The sequence below is a fragment of the Erpetoichthys calabaricus genome, chromosome 1, assembly GCF_900747795.2.
Source record: "Erpetoichthys calabaricus chromosome 1, fErpCal1.3, whole genome shotgun sequence".
Taxonomy (NCBI): Eukaryota; Metazoa; Chordata; class Cladistia; order Polypteriformes; family Polypteridae; genus Erpetoichthys; species Erpetoichthys calabaricus.
Window position 1 is genome coordinate 171,247,626 of NC_041394.2, and position 23,197 is coordinate 171,270,822.

General features: G+C 39.1%; 1 protein-coding gene across 1 annotated transcript in view; it reads right to left on the reverse strand.

Annotated features, from left to right (window-relative positions):
- The window catches only part of slc23a4 (solute carrier family 23 member 4), a 144,402-nt gene that overhangs the window by 105,108 nt on the left and 16,097 nt on the right, over positions 1–23,197 (reverse strand). Inside the window, exons 2-3 of the mRNA XM_028791533.2 lie at positions 19,710–19,859; positions 11,657–11,814 (exon numbers count right to left, since the gene is read on the reverse strand). Coding sequence (XP_028647366.1) covers positions 11,657–11,814; positions 19,710–19,859 — 308 coding nt within the window. The remainder of the gene's footprint in view (positions 1–11,656; positions 11,815–19,709; positions 19,860–23,197) is intronic.

Here is a 23,197-nt window from a genome sequence, read left to right on the forward strand (position 1 = left end):
GTCCGTTTTAGGAAGTCGTAGTTTTTACTTGTTCCCGTTATTAGGAATTATAATTTCTCAGTGTCACATATTATTCATTACTACTTGCGAGTCCCGCATCATTGAGATTCTGTTTTATATTAATTGAACCGACTATAGCAGACTTGTCATCTCCTTAAAATGACTTTATTGATTTGATATTGACAATTAATCATAAGGTCAAAAATCAAGGAGGATATGAGTTTGCATGGACTGTGCTGTTTCTTTTTTTTCGTGACATCGCGTCAGTAGAGAGTGTGTCAAGTTAACAATGCATTCTGTCCTAAATGACAGCACACACGCTTTTTGATATTTTCTAAAGGCCAATGTGTCTCAATTTGCTCATTAATATATTTTGACAGTGTATTTAAGTGAGAATGATTATAAACATATTAACCATGTTCATTTCCCATGTAGATATGTAACGTTTGGTGAGCAAAAGTAACAACACATATAATAGTTATGTTGCATTGTTTATGATTAACAAAATTCATCGTTTATCTGAACTGTTCTACTTATACAGTCGATTTATTCCACTTCTGAAGGTGTACATTGTCGGCATTCTCCATTGCGTTTGCCCCCAGTGTAACGTGTGCCAGTGCAACTGAGGGGTGGCAGACAAGCTCACGTAATGGGTGACAAGGCACATCCTCACCCTGATGCCCACATTACAGTACTTTAGTGCAAATTTAAGAGCATATCACATTAGACTATTGGCAGTGTAATGTATTGTAGCTACAGTACTACTGTTTTTACTAGCAATTCTTCTAGTTATTGCAAAATTTAGAGTGACAGTTAGTGATGGACCAATCGCATTTCCACGAGGTGTAGTCTAGTTTGGTTGAAGAGTTTAATTCAAATACTGATATATGCTGGTTTTACATTGGAATTAGAATATGAATGTACATTGTGCGGATTAAATTCCCGATTAGGAGTCTAACACCATCCAGGGCAGGCTCCTGTCTTCAGGTTTTCAAGGAGCATTGTTGCATAATCAATCAAATGCCTCAGGCAACAGAAATCTGCATTCCCCAGACAGATGCTGACCTGATTTGTTATCGAACACGACACCTGGAGCTGTGCGACTGGCGCAATTGTTCAAGCCACCGTTACGCATACCTTAGGTGCCTGCACTGATTACCGTTGTTTAGAAGTAAACGTATCTAGTCAACGTTGACCCAATTACTGCAGGATAATTGCTTGCTAAGCGTATGCTGAGTTACAATTCTTGACATTATTGCCAATTATAATTTTGACTTCAAAGATGTCTATCACAACTTCATAGACATTCGTCCACAATGCTCTGATAAGACTTTGAACTGTTGGAATGTGCTGTTAATACAAACGGCCAAGAGGTGTCACTAGAGAAGTGAGTGTCAAATGCTTCAAAACTTCGATACAATTTCCGACACCATTGCTTCAAACGTTTTGATGCTTTGTGAGGCTTCACTCCGCCCATCACTACAACCAGCGCAGCAGACACTGACTTGACTTCAGTGTCAGACTAACTAATTAATAAATAATCAATTAAATAACCAGAACACCTGGAAAAGCAGAATGAAAATTAGGTTGAAAATAATGTTAACAGCTACATATTCCCCAAAGAAGTGCTTATTGCATTTTAATAAAAAAACTTTGTAATTTCTAAATTGACTCCAAAACACAGAAACTGGCAAATGATAACTCTCTTAATTAGGCTAAGAGTCCAATGAAAAATGGAACTTGGTTGGAACAAAAACCTGCAGCCACAGTGGGTCCCCAAGATCGAGTTTGGGAACCACTGGTCTAGCAGAGTGTGGATGCTCTCCATGGTGTACAGACCACAGTTTTTTCTAAGAGATGAGGTTTCACTTACTTCACATTATGTTTAATGTGGCATTTAGCAGATTAACAAAAGTAAATTACAAATAAATGATGATGTAGGAACAAGCATTTTTTTGCAGTTTGCATTATTTAATATTAATTACAATGTAAAAACAATAAAGAATGCTCTTCAACTACGCAATAACCAGAAAAGAAAGCTTTATATGTTAAAAACACATTTACTTATATTCAATATACTGTAAACAGGGTGGGAGCATGTGCTGATTACAGCCTGTTGCCGCACCCACCGTACGACAAACCAATCAGATTGGGACCCGAGTGCAGTGGGCGACACCTCAGCACCATACTGGAAGAATGTGATGTTTTTTACAGTGGCTGGAGTGCCAATCCTGCCACCAACCCCAAATTGTCCCTTGCAAGTTGAAGGACTGGATTAAAAGGCTGGATGCAGGTCAATATAAATAGCTAAAGCTACTTACTCTTTCTAAAAAGAAAATATCGTTTTTAATATGTGAATTAAGTCTCCTTTGTTGTTGCCACATTAACAAGGTGAGGTACATAAAATACAATACTTATTCACTTCAAAAATTCATCAATTCATTCATCAGGCGCAGAACAGCCTCGTACACATCCACACTCACTCATAAACATGGGATAATTTAAAGTTACTTTGAAGATGCAATGCAAATTTTAATTTGTCACATATATTTCAAAGTAATAATAACATAAGGACACAGCAAAACAATTCACATCTCTGTTCATTTAGATTTTTCAAGATATTGCTGAGTTGAGATTTCCCAATATGACTACTGTGTACAGCACTTTTCTATGATTCTCTATGTGAAGAAATACTTTTTAACACTAATATGACATCTACCTTATACAGCTTTCCTCTGTGAGACCAAGTTTTTGTGGAATAATTGTTTTTAATTTAACAGCTGGCATGTACCATAAGGAATTCTTTTACTCATCATCCTCATCATCACCATCATCATTATTTCTTATACTAATGAAGGTCATTCTAGAAACATGCTGAGCTAGGTTGACAAGGCCAATTTTAACCCCAGCAGTTTTTTTCAGCACCTTCTGCGTAACGCTGAGAAAGATAATCCCACTGGTATTATGTTGGTCTACCCTTGAGTCTTTTCTCAGTGGGCATGCACCATTCAAGTTTGCACCAAAGGTCACAGTCTGATGAGGCAGAGAAGACAATGCCATCTGCAAACAGGGAGAGATACAGTCCTTAGGTTTTCAAACTAGATACTCTCCAATCCTCATCTTCACCTTGATATTCTGTCCATGGAGATCATGAACAGGACAGGAGACAAGAAAACATCCTTGAATGGACTTGGCTTAATGCCACACATACAAACACCACTCACACTCCTCAATATGAGAAAAAGATGGCATGCAGCAGCAGTGCTCCAAAACCCAAATTCGTTAAACCACCTTTCACATGATGCTATGGAGTACATGATCATAAGCTTTTTCAAATCTGAAAAGAAAATATCCCAAAGTATCTTAGCAACCACAAAGGTTTTGTCTACTGTTTCACAGGCAGAACAACCTGTGCCTAGTTACGCCTGTATCTAGACCCCAACAATCAAACATTTAAATTTTCTATTGCTCCTAAGTATCACGGAGATCATATGCTGCACCATCTTTAATATACATTTAAATCTAAATTTTTACCATTGCTCCTTCTTCCCATATCTAACATTTTCCCCAACCTGCTAATTTAAGACTAAAATGAATGTAAAAGATGGTTAGTTTTTTTTTTAGAGTAAAATGAATGTAATAGAGAGTTTTTTTATATGTTCTAGCCACAAAATCATGACTCTTGTAATATTATTATTTGATCCTAATGGTTCGGTAATCTCTAATTTCTGAATTTTGTCTTGATTATTACAGAACATTACATCTAGGAATGATTCATCTCTGGTTATTGTTTCAAGTACTGGATTAAAAATAATCACTGATTACATGTATGAAGTCCTGTTCCTGTGCTCCACTATTAGTAGGTTTTTGCCTGGTTTTATTGCCTTTATTTCTTATTTTCCATTACTGTACCATCTCCAGTTCCACGGCTTCTACTATAAATAGCATATATTTAATTCACGTATGAGAAATTGCAGCTTTGTAACAATGTGTATCACTTAAAAACATTCTGAGCTTAATGTACTGGTTAAGACAAAACAGAATAATTGCTTATTATATATGGTACACCATAGCACATTCATGTAAGAATTTTTCCATTTCTTGATACACTTTATACATTTCATGAATGTCACTGATATGTGTTTTTTATGACTATCAACCTCAATCAAAAAATAATATTTCAAAAATTAGGTATTAACCATTGAATTTTGAAATAACACAATACACTAGTTTCTCTTGTTTAATAATACACACTGTTGACTAATCACATGGCACATTATCCTGGGATTTTTACTCCAACAGTTTGTTTTCTCACAGAAGCGTTATTCATTGTAAAAGTCTTCCAGAAGTTTAAAAAAGCGGCCACGCAGATTTATCAGTTAAATGGCAAACTTATTTCTGAATACAATACTGTTCCATTGATAAATGTATTGAGTCTTTGTGAACATTAACATTCTGTACTTCTCCAAAACTTAAAATGAGTAAACAAACATGCAGTATAAACTGCTTTGGTTAGAATATTGCAGCACTACTACGAAAAGGTCAAAGATCTGAAACAGTTCTCTAGTTTCTTTTCATGTGAAGGCTCACTGTGAACTGCTTGCAAATGATGCTGGTGCAACACTGCACGCCTAGTCAGAAGGAATAAACGTGTATCTTATGAAGATGACTCTCGATAGGAGGGCCAATGAAGTGCTCAGACTGTAGGTTGAAGTCCTGGTAAGGGCACAAATTAAGTGAACAGAATAGGATGAGTTAAGAGCAGTAATCTGTTCTGAGGGGCAGAGTAAAGTGGAACTACAAGGGATTAAGACACTGAGTAGAAACTTGGTCGTGATGCAAGTTCCAATAACCAAATGACTACTCCATCCAAAAAGATAATTTTTGTATCTTTTACTCACTCTGCATTATCTGTAGTGATGACAGAAAAATAATTTTAATATCATATTTTCATAGGGAATGGAGATAACAAAATTCCTGCTCCAATGGGCTACAAAGGAGACTTAAATCAAGAAACGGTGAACAGTATCAAAACATTGTAATTTTTGGATTCCTGTAATTTTCTTCCTGGGTGAAAATACTTTATATGCACCCATTAAGCTTTACTAGAACAAAGCACAATATAATCTCAATTAGGATATGCTGTGATAATAGAGATTATAAACCAAAACTAAGATATCAGAGTATAGCTGACAAAGTCTCTGTCCAAGTGCGAAGCAGTTCTCATTATGTAGAGCATTTCCTTTAAGTGCTCTAGTGTTTTTCTGGAGCTTTCAACATTTTGATTTACTTTGTGTTTGCTCATGGCTAACAAACTATGTCTGCCCAAATGGCACGATTAACACATTTTTTGCATTTCAGTGGAATGTCAAACTTTTAGAAAGTGATCCTGAAATAATAAAGTGGATGGAAACTTTTGAAACAAAACAATATTTTCAAATTTATCTATGCTAGTGTACCAGCTCCTAGTTTGTATAAGGTAAGTGGCTGCTGAAATGAATGTGGCAGTTTCTTAGTGTGTGGTGAATTTAGTAATGCCGGAGCATTTTAAATTGTGACTCCACATTGTGGAATAATTGGATTACAAAATGGGAGTGTGTACTGAGAATTTTAAATTGTGGCATCTCTGTAGGCACATTTAGGTCAGTCATGATCATGAAAATGTTGTTGATGATTAATTGTCATAAAAAATTATTCAAAATTATGTTTTATTAGTTTTACCAGTGTAACCTAACTAGTACAAGTCTAGTATTACTATAATTATTCACACACACCTGATTAAGAAGAGGCTATTTATTAACACCAAACTTTAGAATATAAAAAGATAAATGCATTTGTAAATATTACAGTACTTCCATTTCTGAATATATCTGTTATCATCCATCTTGTAGGTCCTCCTCATGCAGGTTGCACTTTGTGTTTAATTACACCTCCTGCAGTGAGACAGTTAGGTAACAAACAACATTTTGCAACATTCCAGAGTCTGGTGTTGGCACTGAAATTTTCAGTAAGACCCCAGCAGCAAATGAAAACAAAGTACTACCAGCGCTACTACAGATTGTGCTGAAAGATCCAGGGACACTTTTCCAGTATATGTTGAAGGATCAACCAAATGCAATGGATTTGTTGAATATAGCCAACCCATCCACTCAGCAGGCTGAAGTTCCCAACTTCTGTTAATACAAACAGCTTAGTGGCTCATTGGCACAATAGATGAGGTGCATGGCTGGAATACAATATGATGAAATATGCTTTTTTTAGGAAAATATTCTAGTATAGCTGGTTGTTGTTTAAGCTTTGAGAAATAGGTTTTCAAATGTGCAGTGTGCATTCACCTGTATCAGGACACATTTCTCTTTTTCTAATTTTTGCCCACAGAATGCCCATTCCCCCAATGCTGCAAGAATAAGCAGTAGTGCTGTAGATATGAAAAGGGCTAAAAAGTGGCTGATTTTGTCAGTTTCTGTTTGATTTTCAGTCTTCTGCCTTAACTTGAGAAAAAAGAAATAAAGTAAAAAGGAATTTGAATGATGGTCTGGGGTTAACTTTAGTAAGTTAGATAACGCTTGCCCAATGGAGAATATACCTATGCTCACCACCCATTACATTAGACAGACAGACAGACAGACAGACAGACAGACAGACAGACAGACAGACAGACAGACAGACAGACAGACAGACAGACAGACAGACAGATAGATAGATAGATAGATAGATAGATAGATAGATAGATAGATAGATAGATAGATAGATAGATAGATACTTTATTAATCCCAACGGGAAATTCACACACTCCAGCAGCAGCATACTGATAAAGAAAATATTGAATTAAAGAGTGATAACAATGCAGGTATACAGACAGACAATATCTTTGTATAATGTTAACGGTAGTCCGATGTATATAGGCTGAACAGGACCGGAGAAAGTACAGTCCCCTGCGGCGCTCCTGTGTTGCTGATCACAATGTCATTAGTTGTCAAAAAGTAAGTGAGCCATGTAAGGGAGGACTCCATAGTGATTTATGATCTTAATTGAGAAGAGATGTACTCACAGATTTAGACATTGGAGTGTACTTGAAAATCATAAACAGATTGTCAATTAATTTTCATGAAACCAACATTTGTATAATAGATTTAACTTATAGTAAACAAAAATGTGTTCAAAAAGGATGTAACAACAATAATCTTGTAAAAAGAAATCTCTTGACATTTGAAAGTGAATTGTGGATTCAAGCAATTATGTAAGATGATTATGGTCAGATAAAATTTTTGCAAACGGACAATTATGTAATAATCGCAACAGACTCATACACATCTAAGCATTAGCATTTGATAAAGCAATGTTAATTACAAATAAATGACAATATTGTAAGCATATTTAAAATCTTGGACACATCTTGTATTGCTTTATCACTTTGGTCAATGAGGAGAGTGACTTTAACTCATTTTTTCCAACATTGGTGGGCAAACCTGTGCACAAATGATTAATCAAAAGGTTCAACTTACTTACACAGAAGAAGCCAAATTGCATAATATCCATTGTTTTCTTTGCTATTGGATATACATTATGGCCTGTAACAAAGACCAGAGGGACACTCTACTTCAAAAGGAGCACTAGTGCTGGACCTCAGAAGTGGAAAACAACCTGTCAGAGAGTTTAGCATGAGTGCCAAATAGAGTCCAAGCTTTTTAAAGGACTGCAAGGCACAGAAATGGGAAAGAATGAATGTCTTTCTTACAAACAAGAAGAACTGACTGATTACCAAGTCTTAGAAAATATATTTTATAATAAAAAGGCAGCATTTATATGCTGCTTGTTCATGATTGTTTGATTGATTGTTGGAATCTTGAAATTCCCTGTTTTTTTTAATTTTGAAATTCAGGTTTTACGGAATTGGCTTTGTTGTTTAAGGGTTGCCTTTTTATGCTACCATTTTATTTACTTTTTTACTTTTGTTTTGTTTAGAGAAGTTTTTAAATATAAAGGAGTAGGTTTTGTTATTGTGGACTAGGGTTTTTATGGCACCATTCTCCTTCTTGTTAAATATTTTTCAGGCTTTATTTCATTTTGGCCTTGAAGTCTGATTCTTGAGTTTAGGGCAAGGTCTTTTTGTTACGAAGCCTTATAGGAGTACAGGGACCTTTTTTAAGTATTATTTGAGTTTTGAGAGCTAGCAACTGATACCACTAGGCACTTGTAGTTGTTAGTATTACTTAAGCTAAATCTTTAGCATTTATAACTTTATATTGCCATATTAAGCTTAGGAGAGTATAAGCTCTATCCATTTAAGAAGGTCATTTCCAGAGGGTGGGAGTGGACCACGTGCCTGCCCGGGGGGTTGCCAACCAGGATTCCAAGCTGTTTTGTCATATGGTGGGTGCGGCAAAGCGCTATAGCAGTACATGCTCCCCAACCTGACCTGACAGTGCTTCAGACTCTCTAATACATCCCACATAAATACTGTATCTATATATGTAAGCTGACAGAAAGAGTGCTGTTATGAGAAGATTTACCTAGTTAATGAGGTAATATACCCATGGATTAAAAAATGGAAAATCTCACAAAATAAATGGAAGCATGAGTTTTTCTGGTTCCTCCCACAGTTTACAGATAAGCACAGAGGATGACTGGCAATGATAAAGTGGCCCTTTATGACCATGAATGAGTATGTGTATGAGTACACCAAATTCCTACCCATGTTTTTTTTCCTTGAGCCAATTGCTGTCAGATAGGGCTTTGATTTATTAATTTTTATAAATATGAGTAGGCACAGAATGTTTTTTTATTGTTCAACAACAATGATGAATGAAATTTACAAATGTTTCAGCAGACCTCAGTGTGACTCTGCATCTGACTTGTTTCTTATTCCTCCCCAATGTTTAATCATTTTTCCCTAACACTGGTGATTTAGCTCTGCACTTAAGTACTTTTTCTGGTTGCTGAGTATGGGTGAAATACTAATTGATACACAAACTGGATTTCTTAGTTGCCTATCTAGAGTCACAGGAAATTGCATTGCAGCAGGTATTCACTCATGTTCTAGTTGGGCCTAACATACAGCGCCCAACAATCAGTGTTCAAAAAAATAATACCATTGGAGGTAGTCAGAGGTCTGCATTGAATAATGGACCTGGCTATACATTACTTTTTGTGATATGTCTGCCTTGTTCACTTTTCAACTCTGACCATACTACCTTCCCTAAAAGAATGCAAGTTTAAATTACAGTATATTCATGTTCTGGAACTAATGTACACTGACAAGGAGCAGGTATCTATTTGTCTGAGTTACAGGAGGGAACAGCCTAGTATCACTGCCATGAATAACAATTTAGGGTCACCATCGTACAAGGCACACTCATATACACTTCAACACTAACCCATAAGGAACCATGAAAAAGTAGCCATTAACCTAAACTAATGTGCATATGTTTGCAATAAAACCCATGTATGCAACAATAATTTTATAAGGTATGATTTCTTTCAACTAAACAGTTAATCATGTAATTGAGGACACCAGTGGAATCTAAGGGGAAGTTCATTAAAGGACTGAAGCCAGGAAGCACTTTTTTTATGCAAAGAGTTGTGGGAATCTGAACAAATTACTGAGACATGTAGTTGAAGCAGAGCCCTTGACATCCTTTAGGAAGTATCTGGATGAGGTACTGGGACAGCTTAGCTTTTAGCTAACAAAAGAGTTTGGTGGACTCAATTGTTGGGTTCACAATTGCTTCACAATTGTCTGGTTTCTTATGTTGTATATTCTTATGTATCTACACACACCAAAAAAACCTGGTGCCACAGAGCTGCTGTATTTGACTCAATATTTCTGTCCATTCATAGTACATGTAAACTCATGATTATGACAAATATATTTTGAAGTAAGGTAGCTGTACTTACTAATCATGGCACCAGGATTTTGCTTAATTGGCACATGCCAGTTAGAGATTCACTGTACTCAGTCCATGTGACGTTAATTTCCCTTTAAACAGATATAATATGCCTGATGACTTCAACTCAGGTGACTTACAAAGTCAGGATACAGGAGAGTATAGCTGTTTACGTAAGGTGATCTTATATAGCAGTAAGGGGCTAATATGTACACCACACACAGCCTCTTTTCTAACGTTTTGACATTGTAAGCCATAATAAGATTAAACAAAGTATTTGTTAAGATCTTGTTACAAAACAGCAAATGAATGATAGCTGCTCCTAGGTAGGCCTTATTATAAAGTATTTTCAAATGCATTATTTATAATTAATAATACTGTACATATTAGCATTATAGGAAAAAAAAGTCATACATCTCCACCCCATGACACCAAATACATTTTTGTGTACTGTAGTACTAAAGTGATGTACTGTGTTAAGCCATTATGAATGCAATGAGAAGTCAAGCAAAATGGCAACTTTTATTTATTTTTATTATGTATTTACTAGACAAAGAGCCCGTTTCGACAACGTAAGATGAAACGGGCATGAGTGGAATACTAAGTAATAAGTATAAGCAGCACAAACCTGATATAGGTGTATTGAATGAATGCGTAATTAGGCCTGGAGCTGTAGTCGAAATCGTCTTTCAAGCCTCTAGAGCTTTAATCGAAGTCACCTTTCTTTTTGAATTTTCGCGGCCGTAAATCTGCCGCCTGCCTCAATGTCGGTCTCGTAAGGTTTTTCGGGTAGCTGCGCAGAAGGCGACTGCGCATTCGGCTTCAGACATGCGCAGAAGGCACCTGCGCATTTGGCTTCGGACGGACCCTGCCGCGATGTTCGTCGAAGTCGCCTTTCTCTTTGAATTTTCGCGGTCGTAAATCCGCCGCCTGACGTGATGTTAGTCGAAGTCACCTTTCTCTTTGAATTTTCACGGCCATAAATCCGCCGCCTGCCGCGATGTCGGTCTTGTAAGGTTTTTCGGGCAGCTGCGCAGAAGGCGATTGCGCATTCGGTTTCGGGCATACGCAGAAGGCGACGTGCGCATAAGGCGACTGCGCATTCGGCTTCGGACGGACGTGAGTGAGTGAGTGAGTGAGTGAGTGAGTGAGTGAGTGAGTGAGTGAGTGAGTGAGGAGACTGGCAAATTATATATAAGATCTACATTTTGTCTGAAGAAGGGGCTTGGGCTGTCTCGACAGCTTGCATATTATAATCTTTTTAATTAGATAGATAGATAGATAGATAGATAGATAGATAGATAGATAGATAGATAGATAGATAGATAGATAGATAGATAGATAGATAGATAGATAGATAGATAGATAGATAGATAGATAGATAGATAGATAGATAGATAGATAGATAGATAGATAGATAGATAGATAGATACTTTATTAATCCCAATTAGTGAATGAAGGTGCCATTTTACTTGACTTCTCACTGTTGTACACTGAAATACTTTACAAGCTTAAGTCTCAGCTGGCTTAGTGTAATAGTATGGGCAAAAATAATTTTTTAATTAAAGATAGAATATTACAAACACACAATACAAGTAATACTTGAAACTGTAACATTTTAATAAATGCAAATAATTTTATAATGTAATTACACAATGGTCAATTACTGTGTATTTGGGAGTTAGTAGTTTACTTCATACTGTAATGTTAAAAGTATTAAAAGCTTAAACATATTCATTCTTTAAAGTTTATTTTTTCTTTTTACTAACCTCACTCCTAATGTGACCTGCAGCAGAGTGCATATTCCTGAGACAAAAAAGATGGTGCTGATAAGGTGGCTCTGGGTTAACGTGTCATGCTCCAAGCACAGTTCTCTTGACAAGATAAGAGGGATGGCAAGGATACCTCCGAAGGCTGTCAGGTAGTGCTATAAAGTAAAGAAGAAATATTGCACTCTAATGAATGTGAGAGAAAATGTTATAAATGAATATATAATCATATATGTGCAGTATAATCAATGAATTCATTTTATCAGCTTGAGCCATCACAGTGTAATTTATAATACAAGATTACAAGATAATGTCAAATTTAATAGCTGAGTAGCAGTGTAATATTAGGAATAAAAACAAAGAATAAATACCTGATATGTACTACCTGTAGACCAGAATGACCCTCAAACTATTTCTAACCAGTCGTACTCAGCAAGTGTGAAAAGGAGCTAAATTGCAGGTATATAGCAACAGTGATAAAGATGGTGATAGCAGAATAAAACACAATGTACATTTCAAAGAAATTAAAAATCCGATGATTGGTTAGTAGTAGAAGTTGATACAAAATATAGTTTATGCTATTTTCATGTATGCATAACATCTTATATAGATGTATGCACATAGACAGCTATGTATGTCTTTCTCTCATACAAACTATATATATATATATATATATATATATATATATATATATATATACAGTGGTGTGAAAAACTATTTGCCCCCTTCCTGATTTCTTATTCTTTTGCATGTTTGTCACACAAAATGTTTCTGATCATCAAACACATTTAACCATTAGTCAAATATAACACAAGTAAACACAAAATGCAGTTTGTAAATGGTGGTTTTTATTATTTAGGGAGAAAAAAAAATCCAAACCTACATGGCCCTGTGTGAAAAAGTAATTGCCCCCTGAACCTAATAACTGGTTGGGCCACCCTTAGCAGCAATAACTGCAATCAAGCGTTTGCGATAACTTGCAATGAGTCTTTTACAGCGCTCTGGAGGAATTTTGGCCCACTCATCTTTGCAAAATTGTTGTAATTCAGCTTTATTTGAGGGTTTTCTAGCATGAACCGCCTTTTTAAGGTCATGCCATAGCATCTCAATTGGATTCAGGTCAGGACTTTGACTAGGCCACTCCAAAGTCTTCATTTTGTTTTTCTTCAGCCATTCAGAGTTGGATTTGCTGGTGTGTTTTGGGTCATTGTCCTGTTGCAGCACCCAAGATCGCTTCAGCTTGAGTTGACGAACAGATGGCCGGACATTCTCCTTCAGGATTTTTTGGTAGACAGTAGAATTCATGGTTCCATCTATCACAGCAAGCCTTCCAGGTCCTGAAGCAGCAAAACAACCCCAGACCATCACACTACCACCACCATATTTTACTGTTGGTATGATGTTCTTTTTCTGAAATGCTGTGTTCCTTTTACGCCAGATGTAACGGGACATTTGCCTTCCAAAAAGTTCAACTTTTGACTCATCAGTCCACAAGGTATTTTCCCAAAAGTCTTGGCAATCATTGAGATGTTTCTTAGCAAAATTGAGACGAGCCCTAATGTTCTTTTTGCTTAACAGTGGTTTGCGTCTTGGAAATCTGCCATGCAGGCCGTTTTTGCCCAGTCTCTTTCTTATGGTGGAGTCGTGAACACTGACCTTAATTGAGGCAAGTGAGGCCTGCAGTTCTTTAGACGTTGTCCTGGGGTCTTTTGTGACCTCTCGGATGAGTCGTCTCTGCGCTCTTGGGGTAATTTTGGTCGGCAGGCCACTCCTGGGAAGGTTCACCACTGTTCCATGTTTTTGCCATTTGTGGATAATGGCTCTCACTGTGGTTCGCTGGAGTCCCAAAGCTTTAGAAATGGCTTTATAACCTTTACCAGACTGATAGATCTCAATTACTTCTGTTCTCATTTGTTCCTGAATTTCTTTGGATCTTGGCATGATGTCTAGCTTTTGAGGTGCTTTTGGTCTACTTCTCTGTGTCAGGCAGCTCCTATTTAAGTGATTTCTTGATTGAAACAGGTGTGGCAGTAATCAGGCCTGGGGGTGGCTACGGAAATTGAACTCAGGTGTGATACACCACAGTTAGGTTATTTTTTAACAAGGGGGCAATTACTTTTTCACACAGGGCCATGTAGGTTTGGATTTTTTTTTCTCCCTAAATAATAAATACCATCATTTAAAAACTGCATTTTGTGTTTACTTGTGTTATATTTGACTAATGGTTAAATGTGTTTGATGATCAGAAACATTTTGTGTGACAAACATGCAAAAGAATAAGAAATCAGGAAGGGGGGCAAATAGTTTTTCACACCACTGTATATATATATATATATATATATATATATATATATACATCCATCCATCCATCCTCTTCCGCTTATCCGAGGTCGGGTCGCGGGGGCAGCAGCTTGAGCAGAGATGCCCAGACTTCCCTCTCCCCGGCCACTTCTTCTAGCTCTTCCGGGAGAATCCCAAGATGTTCCCAGGCCAGCCGAGAGACATAGTCCCTCCAGCGTGTCCTGTGTCTTCCCCGGGACCTCCTCCTGGTTAGACGTGCCCAGAACACCTCACCAGGGAGGTGTCCAGGAGGCATCCTGATCAGATGCCCGAGCCACCTCATCTGACTCCTCTCGATGAGGAGGAGCAGCGGCTCTACTCTGAGCCCCTCCCGGATGACTGAGCTTCTCACCCTATCTTTAAGGGAAAGCTCAGACACCCTGCAGAGGAAACTCATTTCAGCCACTTGTATTCGCGATCTCGTTCTTTCGGTCACTACCCATAGCTCATGACCATAGGTGAGGGTAGGAACATAGATCGATTGGTAAATTGAGAGCTTTGCCTTTCGGCTCAGCTCCTTTTTCACCACGACAGACCGATGCAGAGCCCGCATTACTGCGGATGCCGCACTGATCCGCCTGTCGATCTCACACTCCTTTCTTCCCTCACTCGTGAACAAGACCATGAGATACTTGAACTCCTCCACTTGGGGCAGGATCTCGCTACCAACCCTGAGAGGGCACTCCACCCTTTTCCGGCTGAGGACCATGGTCTCGGATTTGGAGGTGCTGATTCCCATCCCAGCCGCTTCACACTCGGCTGCGAACCGATCCAGAGAGAGCTGAAGATCACGGCCTGATGAAGCAAACAGGACAACATCATCTGCAAAAAGCAGTGACCCAGTCCTGAGTCCACCAAACTGGACCCCTTCAACACCCTGGCTGCGCCTAGAAATTCTGTCCATAAAAGTTATGAACAGAATCGGTGACAAAGGGCAGCCCTGACGGAGTCCAACTCTCACTGGAAACGGGTTCGACTTACTACCGGCAATGCGGACCAAGCTCTGGCACCGATCGTACAGGGACCGAACAGCTCTTATCAGGGGGTCCGGTACCCCATACTCTCGGAGTACCCCCCACAGGATTCCCCGAGGGACACAGTCGAATGCCTTTTCCAAGTCCACAAAACACATGTAGACTGGTTGGGCAAACTCCCATGCACCCTCCAGGACCCTGCTAAGGGTATAGAGCTGGTCCACTGTTCCGCGACCAGGACGAAAACCACACTGTTCCTCCTGAATCCGAGGCTCGACTATCTGATGGACCCTACTCTCCAGGACCCCCGAATAGACTTTTCCAGGGAGGCTGAGGAGTGTGATCCCTCTGTAGTTGGAACACACCCTCCAGTCCCCTTTCTTAAAGAGGGGGACCACCACCCCGGTCTCTCAATCCAGAGGCACTGTCCCTGATGTCCAGGAGTTGTAGAAGCGTGTCAACCAAGACAGTCCTACAACATCCAGAGCTTTGAGGAACTCCAGGCGTATCTCATCCACCCCCGGGGCCCTGCCACCAAGGAGTTTTTTGACCACCTCGGTGACCTCAGTCCCAGAGATGGGGGAGGGAGCCCACGTCTGAGTCCCCAGGCTCTGCTTCCTCATTGGAAGGGATGTTAGTGGGATTGAGGAGGTCTTTGAAGTACTCCCCCCACCGACCCACAACGTCCCGAGTCGAGGTCAGCAGCGCACCATCACCACCATATACAGTGTTGACACTGCACTGCTTCCCCCTCCTGAGACGCCGGACGGTGGACCAGAATCTCCTCGAAGTCGTCCGAAAGTCGTTCTCCATGGCCTCCCCAAACTCCTCCCACGCCCGAGTTTTTGCCTCAGTAACCACCAAATCTGCATTCCGCTTGGCCTGCCGGTACTGCCTCCAGAGTCCCACAGGACAAAAGGGTCCTATATACATATAGTATATGGGCGGCACAGTGGCGCAGTGGTAGCGCTGCTGCCTCACAGTAAGAAGACCTGGGTTCGCTTCCCGGGTCCTCCCTGCGTGAAGTTTGCATGTTCTCCTTGAGTCTGCGTGAGTTTCCTCTGGGTGCTCTGGTTTCCTCCCACAGTCCAAAGACATGCTGGTTAGGTGCATTGGTGATATTAAATTGTCCCTAGTGTGTGTGCCCTGCGGTGGGCTGGCACCCTGCCCGGGATTTGATCCTGCCTTGTGCCCTGTGCTTGCTGGAATTGGCTCCAGCAGACCCCTGTGTTAGGATATAGCGGATTGGATAATGACTGACTGACATATAGTATATAGACACTGACGTCCGAGGTTCGATCCCCGCGAGGGGAGCAGTAGAGTGTGTACGCCTGATGAGCCCAAATGAGGGCGAAACACGTGTCGTGTACTCTTTGCATTATTTGACAGCAAACTATGCAACATATACTGTATATGTATATATAATATACAGTATATACTGTGTATATATGGAGTACGTATAAAACATAAAACTAAGATATTAATAAACTAATGTCTGCAGTTTTATTGGTACAAACATCGAAGTAACACTAGTTCAATTGGTAATTCAAAATTGGCCCTTGTGTAAGTGAGAATGTCGGTGTGTCAGTCAGTGAGTCATGTAATGAACTGGTGCCTTGTCTCCTGGTTTGTGCCTTATGCTATCAAGCTGTCAGCCCCTAAAGTCGTATATTGAATTGAGCAAATTTGAGAATGACTTGTCTAACTGACTCAAATCTGTCAATTTATCTTCTGAATTGCTTACTCTAATTCAGTGCTGCAGATTCTGTACCAGATGTGACTGGTTCAGTGTAAGACCCTATCCCTGGAGCTCATCCGAGAATGTCATAATCCTAATCATGTGCACAGGCAAATTCATGTGTATAAGGTAAATGTGTAGATGCCAGAAGAAACTGAAGAACAATGAATTTATCCATAGACACAGCGTGTGGAGCTCCTCTGCTGACCAGTGCCTCACTGAGCCAGTAAAATATGTCATATTTATTAAATAATGTTTTTCTCAGCATATTTTGTATATTTGTAATAGGTATTAAAAATGACAAACTGGAAGGAAAGTAGTAAAAAAGCTTCAGAATTTATTTATTTTACATTTATTTATTTTTACATTAAAGTATAGATTTTATAAAGCATGTTTTTTTCATTACAGGATCCTGTAGAACCTGAAGACTTTGGCAGGAAACCCCAGATGGAAAATCAGTCCAATGAGGGGCATTCTCACCTTTATAATTTACAATCACCAGTTATCCTAACACACACATCTTTGGGATAAGCGAGAAAACACACATGCACAGGTAGCCACCAACCATTCAGTTAACATGATTCCAATTTATTATTTTAAGGTATGAAAAAACAGTACATACAGTAGGTATTTGTACATTACAGGACTGATTCATTATGTGAGGCCATCATTCTTTCAACCTGCAAGGCATGTCATTTTTTGTTTCCTTCTCATTATTCATTTCTGTATTTCTTAACAGTGTGGACATTTTTTCTCCCCAAACCCTAGACATAACTTCACAAAATACCAGTTTAAGTCTACCAATGACTCTTTTATTTAAGATAAATACTAGTACATTCATTTTTTTTCTCTTGTCTTAATCCTTTTTCCTTCCCCACTCCTTTCCAGGTGAGCTCTGTCCAAATCCACTCCTGACTCTGACTCATCTGGTGGAAGCAGAGGATTTTCTTATCAAGCCAGACCTGAACTACTTTCAGCACAAAAATATTGCATTCATGAATAACTTCTGGGTCAAGTGAAACCTCTACAGGACAGCTCCCTCTAGCAGCTCCCAAGTATTCCAGCAGCTTCCATTCAGCCTTGTGGGTGGCCAAATGGGAGTTTGAATAGACAGGTGCTGCCACCACCATACAAAGGGTTCACATGGCCCCAGAGACAGTGTCCATTTTAACAGTGTCCCTTCCAGGTACAGTTCACTTTAGTAGCGATGGACACTGTGAGAAGGACTTTAAAGGCACAGTGCTAATGAGCAACTTCAAGACACAACAAGAGAGCAGGGAATGGGAAGTTAAGCTCATGCTAAAATTTAACCATAGTTTAAACAGAGATAAGAGTTTTATGGCCAGATATGTGGATTGTTTGCATATCTCTGATTCACCCAGACAGTTTGACTACAAACCCACATTGTATGAAAAACTCATCAAAATCTTCAGAAGACTTTGGTGGACAGTTATCTTATCAAAAGATTTTAACTATACAGTACATTGTTCTCCTTTCCTGTTAAATGAATCTGGAGGCTGGAGAGGTCTGATAATTTTTTACATTGAAGATAAACCACTTAAAGGTTTTCCAATGCTTTCTTTGTCCTAGTGTCTATATAAACACAGGGAACTGCAGTTTCTGTATTACAACCTGCCTAAAGAAGGAGCCTCAGTTGCCTTGAAAGCTTGCATATTGTAATCTGTTCAATTAGCCAATAAAAGGTGTAATTTTGCTTGACTTTTCTTGGTGCAGAAAAAATTCTCTGCAACTTAACATCAGCAAAACCAAGGAACTGGTTATTGACTTTCACCCCACCAAAGAACCTATATGTCCAGTCATTATTCAGGGAGTCAATGTTGAAGCAGTGCACTCTTACAAGTATGTTGGGGTCCACATCAATGACAGGGACTGGTCTAGTAACACAGAGGCTCTTTTTCATAGGATAATACACTGCTTTAATCTGGGTAATGACATCCTTCACATATTTTACAACTCTATGATGGACAGTGCAACCTTCTACCCTGTGGTGTGCTGGTTGAGTAACATCACTTCCAAAGAGGCCCACCAAATCAACAAGCTAATTAAAAGTGAAAGCTCAGTTATGGTATGCACTCCAGACACCCTGGAGGTAGTAGCAAAGGAGAGAATTGAAGAAAAAATGACTGCTGTTATGAACTCTCTAACACACTAACACTGAGGACTTTCAGCCAAATGAAATAATGCCTGACTGCAACTGTGCCTGCAAAGTTAGAAGTTTACTTTCTTTTTAGTCATTCCGGTGTGTGTTCAGACTATAACGTGTGTGTATATATGTACATTTATGTATTTATTTATCTGAATAGCTTCTGTAAAAAGCCAAATATCTATCTATCTATCTATCTATCTATCTATCTATCTATCTATCTATCTATCTATCTATCTATCTATCTATCTATCTATCTATCTATACCAGGGACATGTGATTATAATTGTTTCTTCTTGCACAGATCTAGTTTCATTAATTTGAATTCAATGCCCGATTGCCCCTGTGATGATTATACAGTATATTCTCAATGTATTTTCATGGGCTTTTCTCCAAGTAATATGAATTTCCTTTCTCATTCCCAAAGGCATTCAGGTAAATTTAATCAGGGATTTCAAAATGGCCACATGTGGCTATGCGTGAAGGAGCACTGTGAGGACTGGCACTCTGTACAAAACTTATCCTGTCTAGTGCCCGATGTTGTTGAGAGAAGCTTCAGCCTCTTCCATGATCCTTACTTGATTAAGTGGGTGTGTGAAAACTGTCTTAATCTCCTAGTAATGGAAGTCCACTAAGCATTATTATTTTCAGACATATTAACAGAATAAAAAAAAATATTTGAAATTGTATTTTGCAATTTTTCGGTTTGTAAAAATGCTTACAACAATTTATAAATACCACAGGACTCTAAGAGTTTTAAGAGTGAGTTCAAAAATGTGGGAAAAGTTAAAATTATTCAACAGCAAAGAAAGAATTTAGATTTTTATGGTAACACACCTGTGTCCCAAGAATGATGCAGAGATACCAGGGAGGCACATCAGTTACACAATATGTGAGTTTATTTCTGTCCTCATACTGTGCACCACCTGAACTCACTTCTTCTTTGTCATTCAATTGAATGGAGCAAAACTGCTCTCCATTTTCATTCTGCAAAAAATCAGAGAAACATTTTCAAAGAGATTAATTTTATAGATAGAGAAAGACAAATAATATCAAGTAAGAAAATGCATGATGAGACTTGGTTAGCTGGTTTGAAAGTAGGTTAAAAGATATTGTTACAAATTTATTAATTAGCTATTTTTGTAACAATGAAATTGCAAGCACTAGTAGTATATGTGTTTTTAATACAATTTTATTTCCTATAGCTGTTGGCTGCATCCAAATATGATAGCAGATTAATGTGACGGTATGCCATTTAAGTGTCAGAGAAATATTGAATCATTATAATCTTTAGATAATGCAGCCTTGAAGTTGTATTTATAAATACTGAGCAAAGACTTAGTCACAGTTGCATAAATTTATACCAAGTAATCTTTTATTCAATTCTTTATAAGTTGCTTTTATTTTTTACTTTTATATACCTGAACATAATGTACTTACCCACTTCGATGTCAGCTGCACAAAAGAGTGTGGAATTTAACAGAGGCAACAACCAGACTGATAATATATAACAAGACTTAACCCTACATTCTCTACAGAAAGGGTCAGATCAGAGCCTACCTTGAAAGGTGATGAATAAATAACCAATAGCCTTACTGCCTTAATAAATAAATAATTAATATCATTATTAGTTAATTGAATAAACAAATACAAATCTAATGTCATACGTCATATTGTTATACTTGGTCATCCAGGCCCGCTTGCATCTGACCCTGGCCTGTATTATAATAATATAATATAAAAATATAACAATAATAATATAATACATAATAATATGTATAATAATATGTGTCCTGTAGAGAGGTATATTTGCCTCAACATGCATGACTACAGGTGTTTCACTGTTTTGGTGGTGGTGGAGTCAAACAAGTAAAAGAGAAAATTTAAAGTATATCCAAGTTCAAATAAATACTATCAAGGTGAAACTGACAAAGAAAACAGATTTGCAGTTGAAGTCACACAAAATGTTTCTCTGTTTTAAGAGAGATGAGTCTGCAAATTTCCCAATGTTTTTCAATAGAACATTTTGAAGTTTCAAAAATGTGTATAGCACCCTGTAGTTGAGTTGTGTCAATGAAAATTGAACTTTTTCAACAACTTTCCCTGAGGAATAATTGTTGCAGATTTCAACAAAATTGGTAAATTGGGACTTGGGTTGTTTCATAAAGACAGATAAATTTGGCTATGTGTATTACTGTATATGTGAACACACCTTAAAAAATAATAATGATCAGTACAAAAACCTTAAGAGTTCTTATACATGGTTTGTTGACAGCTGTGTTTTATAAGACATTCTTGGGAACACAGGAGAGCTCTACAGATTTACAGAATCTCAAAAGACCCAAATATGGCACTGAAAGACTTAGGATGATAGCAAACTAAGGTTCCTCTGTAAAAGACAACTCTAAAAGATTTATGTTGAAGGGTCAATTTAGTTCTTTCAAAGAGGCATAGATGTTCTTTGCAACAATTTTATAAATAAAGGAATGTGGTTCCTTTCTTAATACTTGATGTAGTGACACAAATACTTAAAGTAATAAAACATTTAGAACAATTGCTGACCACAGAATAACAAAGAAAAAACAACTTTGCATACCCTAATGCAAATGTGATGAACAATAGGTAACAACAGAAATCCACGTAGTAAAACCAAAATAACAATATTTAATCTGTTTCTGCAGTGCACCTACTTTAATATAAACAACTACATAAACAATAAGACAGCGTTACTGCTACATTCACATTCAGAGAAGAACACAGAAAAATAATTCAAAACATCTTTTGTACTTAGAATCATAGTGGTGCAGAGGATAACACTCATGATTTGCAGATCAAGTCTGGGTTCAAAGTACCTGGTTACTGACACTATGGAGTTCACATTTTCTCCACGAATCTGCAAGAGTTTTCCTGTACATACACCTTCTCTATATCTTCCCACATCTCAAAAGACATCAAGGTTAAACTAACTAGCAAATCTAAATTGTCTATGTGTGCCTGACTAGTGTGGACAGCCATGTAGTTCACTCATAATCAATGCATTGTAGTGGTTTGTGTATTCAGTCAGCTTTCTACTCACATAACTTGGTAATGAAATAATATTCTTCCTAATTTTTATTATGGTACATTGCTTCCAGCTTTCATTATTGTGAGAATGTATTTACCCCTCCTCGAACCGCCACCTTATCGTGTCCCAATGATCCTAGGAGCTCTGTTGTCCGGGGCTTTATGCCCCTCGTAGGGCCACCCAAGGCAAACTGGTCCTAGGTGAGGGATGAGACAAAGTGCGGTTCAACAGACCTCCTATGACGAATAAAAAATTTGGACGGCGTTTTCCCTCGCCCGGACGCGGGTCACTGGGGGCCCCCTCTGGAGCCAGGCCTGGAGGTGGGGCTCGTTGGCGAGCGCCTGGTGGCCGGGCTTGCACCCATGGGGCTCGGCCGGGCACAGCCCGAAGAGGCAACGTGGGTCCCCCTTCCCCTTCCCATGGGCTCACCACCTATGGGAGGGGCCAAGGAGGTCGGGTGCAGTGTGAGTTGGGTGGTGGCCGAAGGCGGGGACCGATCCTCGGCTACAGAAGCTGGCTCTTGGGATGTGGAATGTCACCTCTCTGAAGGGGAAGGAGCCTGAGCTTGTGCGTGAGGTTGAGAGGTTCTGGCTAGATATAGTCGGGCTCACCTCAACGCACAGCTTGGACTCTGGAACCAATCTCCTTGAGAAGGGCTGGACTCTCTACCACTCTGGAGTTGCCCCCGGTGAGAGGTGCCGAGCGGGTGTGGGTATACTTATTGCCCCCCAACTTGGAGCCTGTACATTGGGGTTTACCCCGGTAGACGAGAGGGTAGCCTCCCTCCGCCTTCGGGTGGGGGGACGGGTCCTAACTGTTGTTTGTGCGTATGCACCGAACAGCAGTTCAGAGTATCCACCCTTTTTGGAGTCCCTAGAGGGTGTGCTAGAGGGCATACCTTCTGGGGACTCCCTCGTACTGCTGGGGGACTTCAATGCTCACGTGGGCAATGACAGTGAGACCTGGAAGGGCGTGATTGGGAGGAATGGCCCCCCCGATCAGAACCTGAGTGGTGTTTTGTTATTGGACTTCTGTGCTCGTCACGGATTGTCCATAACAAACACCATGTTCAAGCATAGGGGTGTTCATATGTGCACTTGGCACCAGGACACCCTAGGCCTCAGTTCGATGATCGACTTTGTGGTCGTGTCGTCGGACTTGCGGCCACATGTCTTGGACACTCAGGTGAAGAGAGGGGCGGAGCTATCAACTGATCACCACCTGGTGGTGAGTTGGCTTCGATGGTGGGGGAGGATGCCGG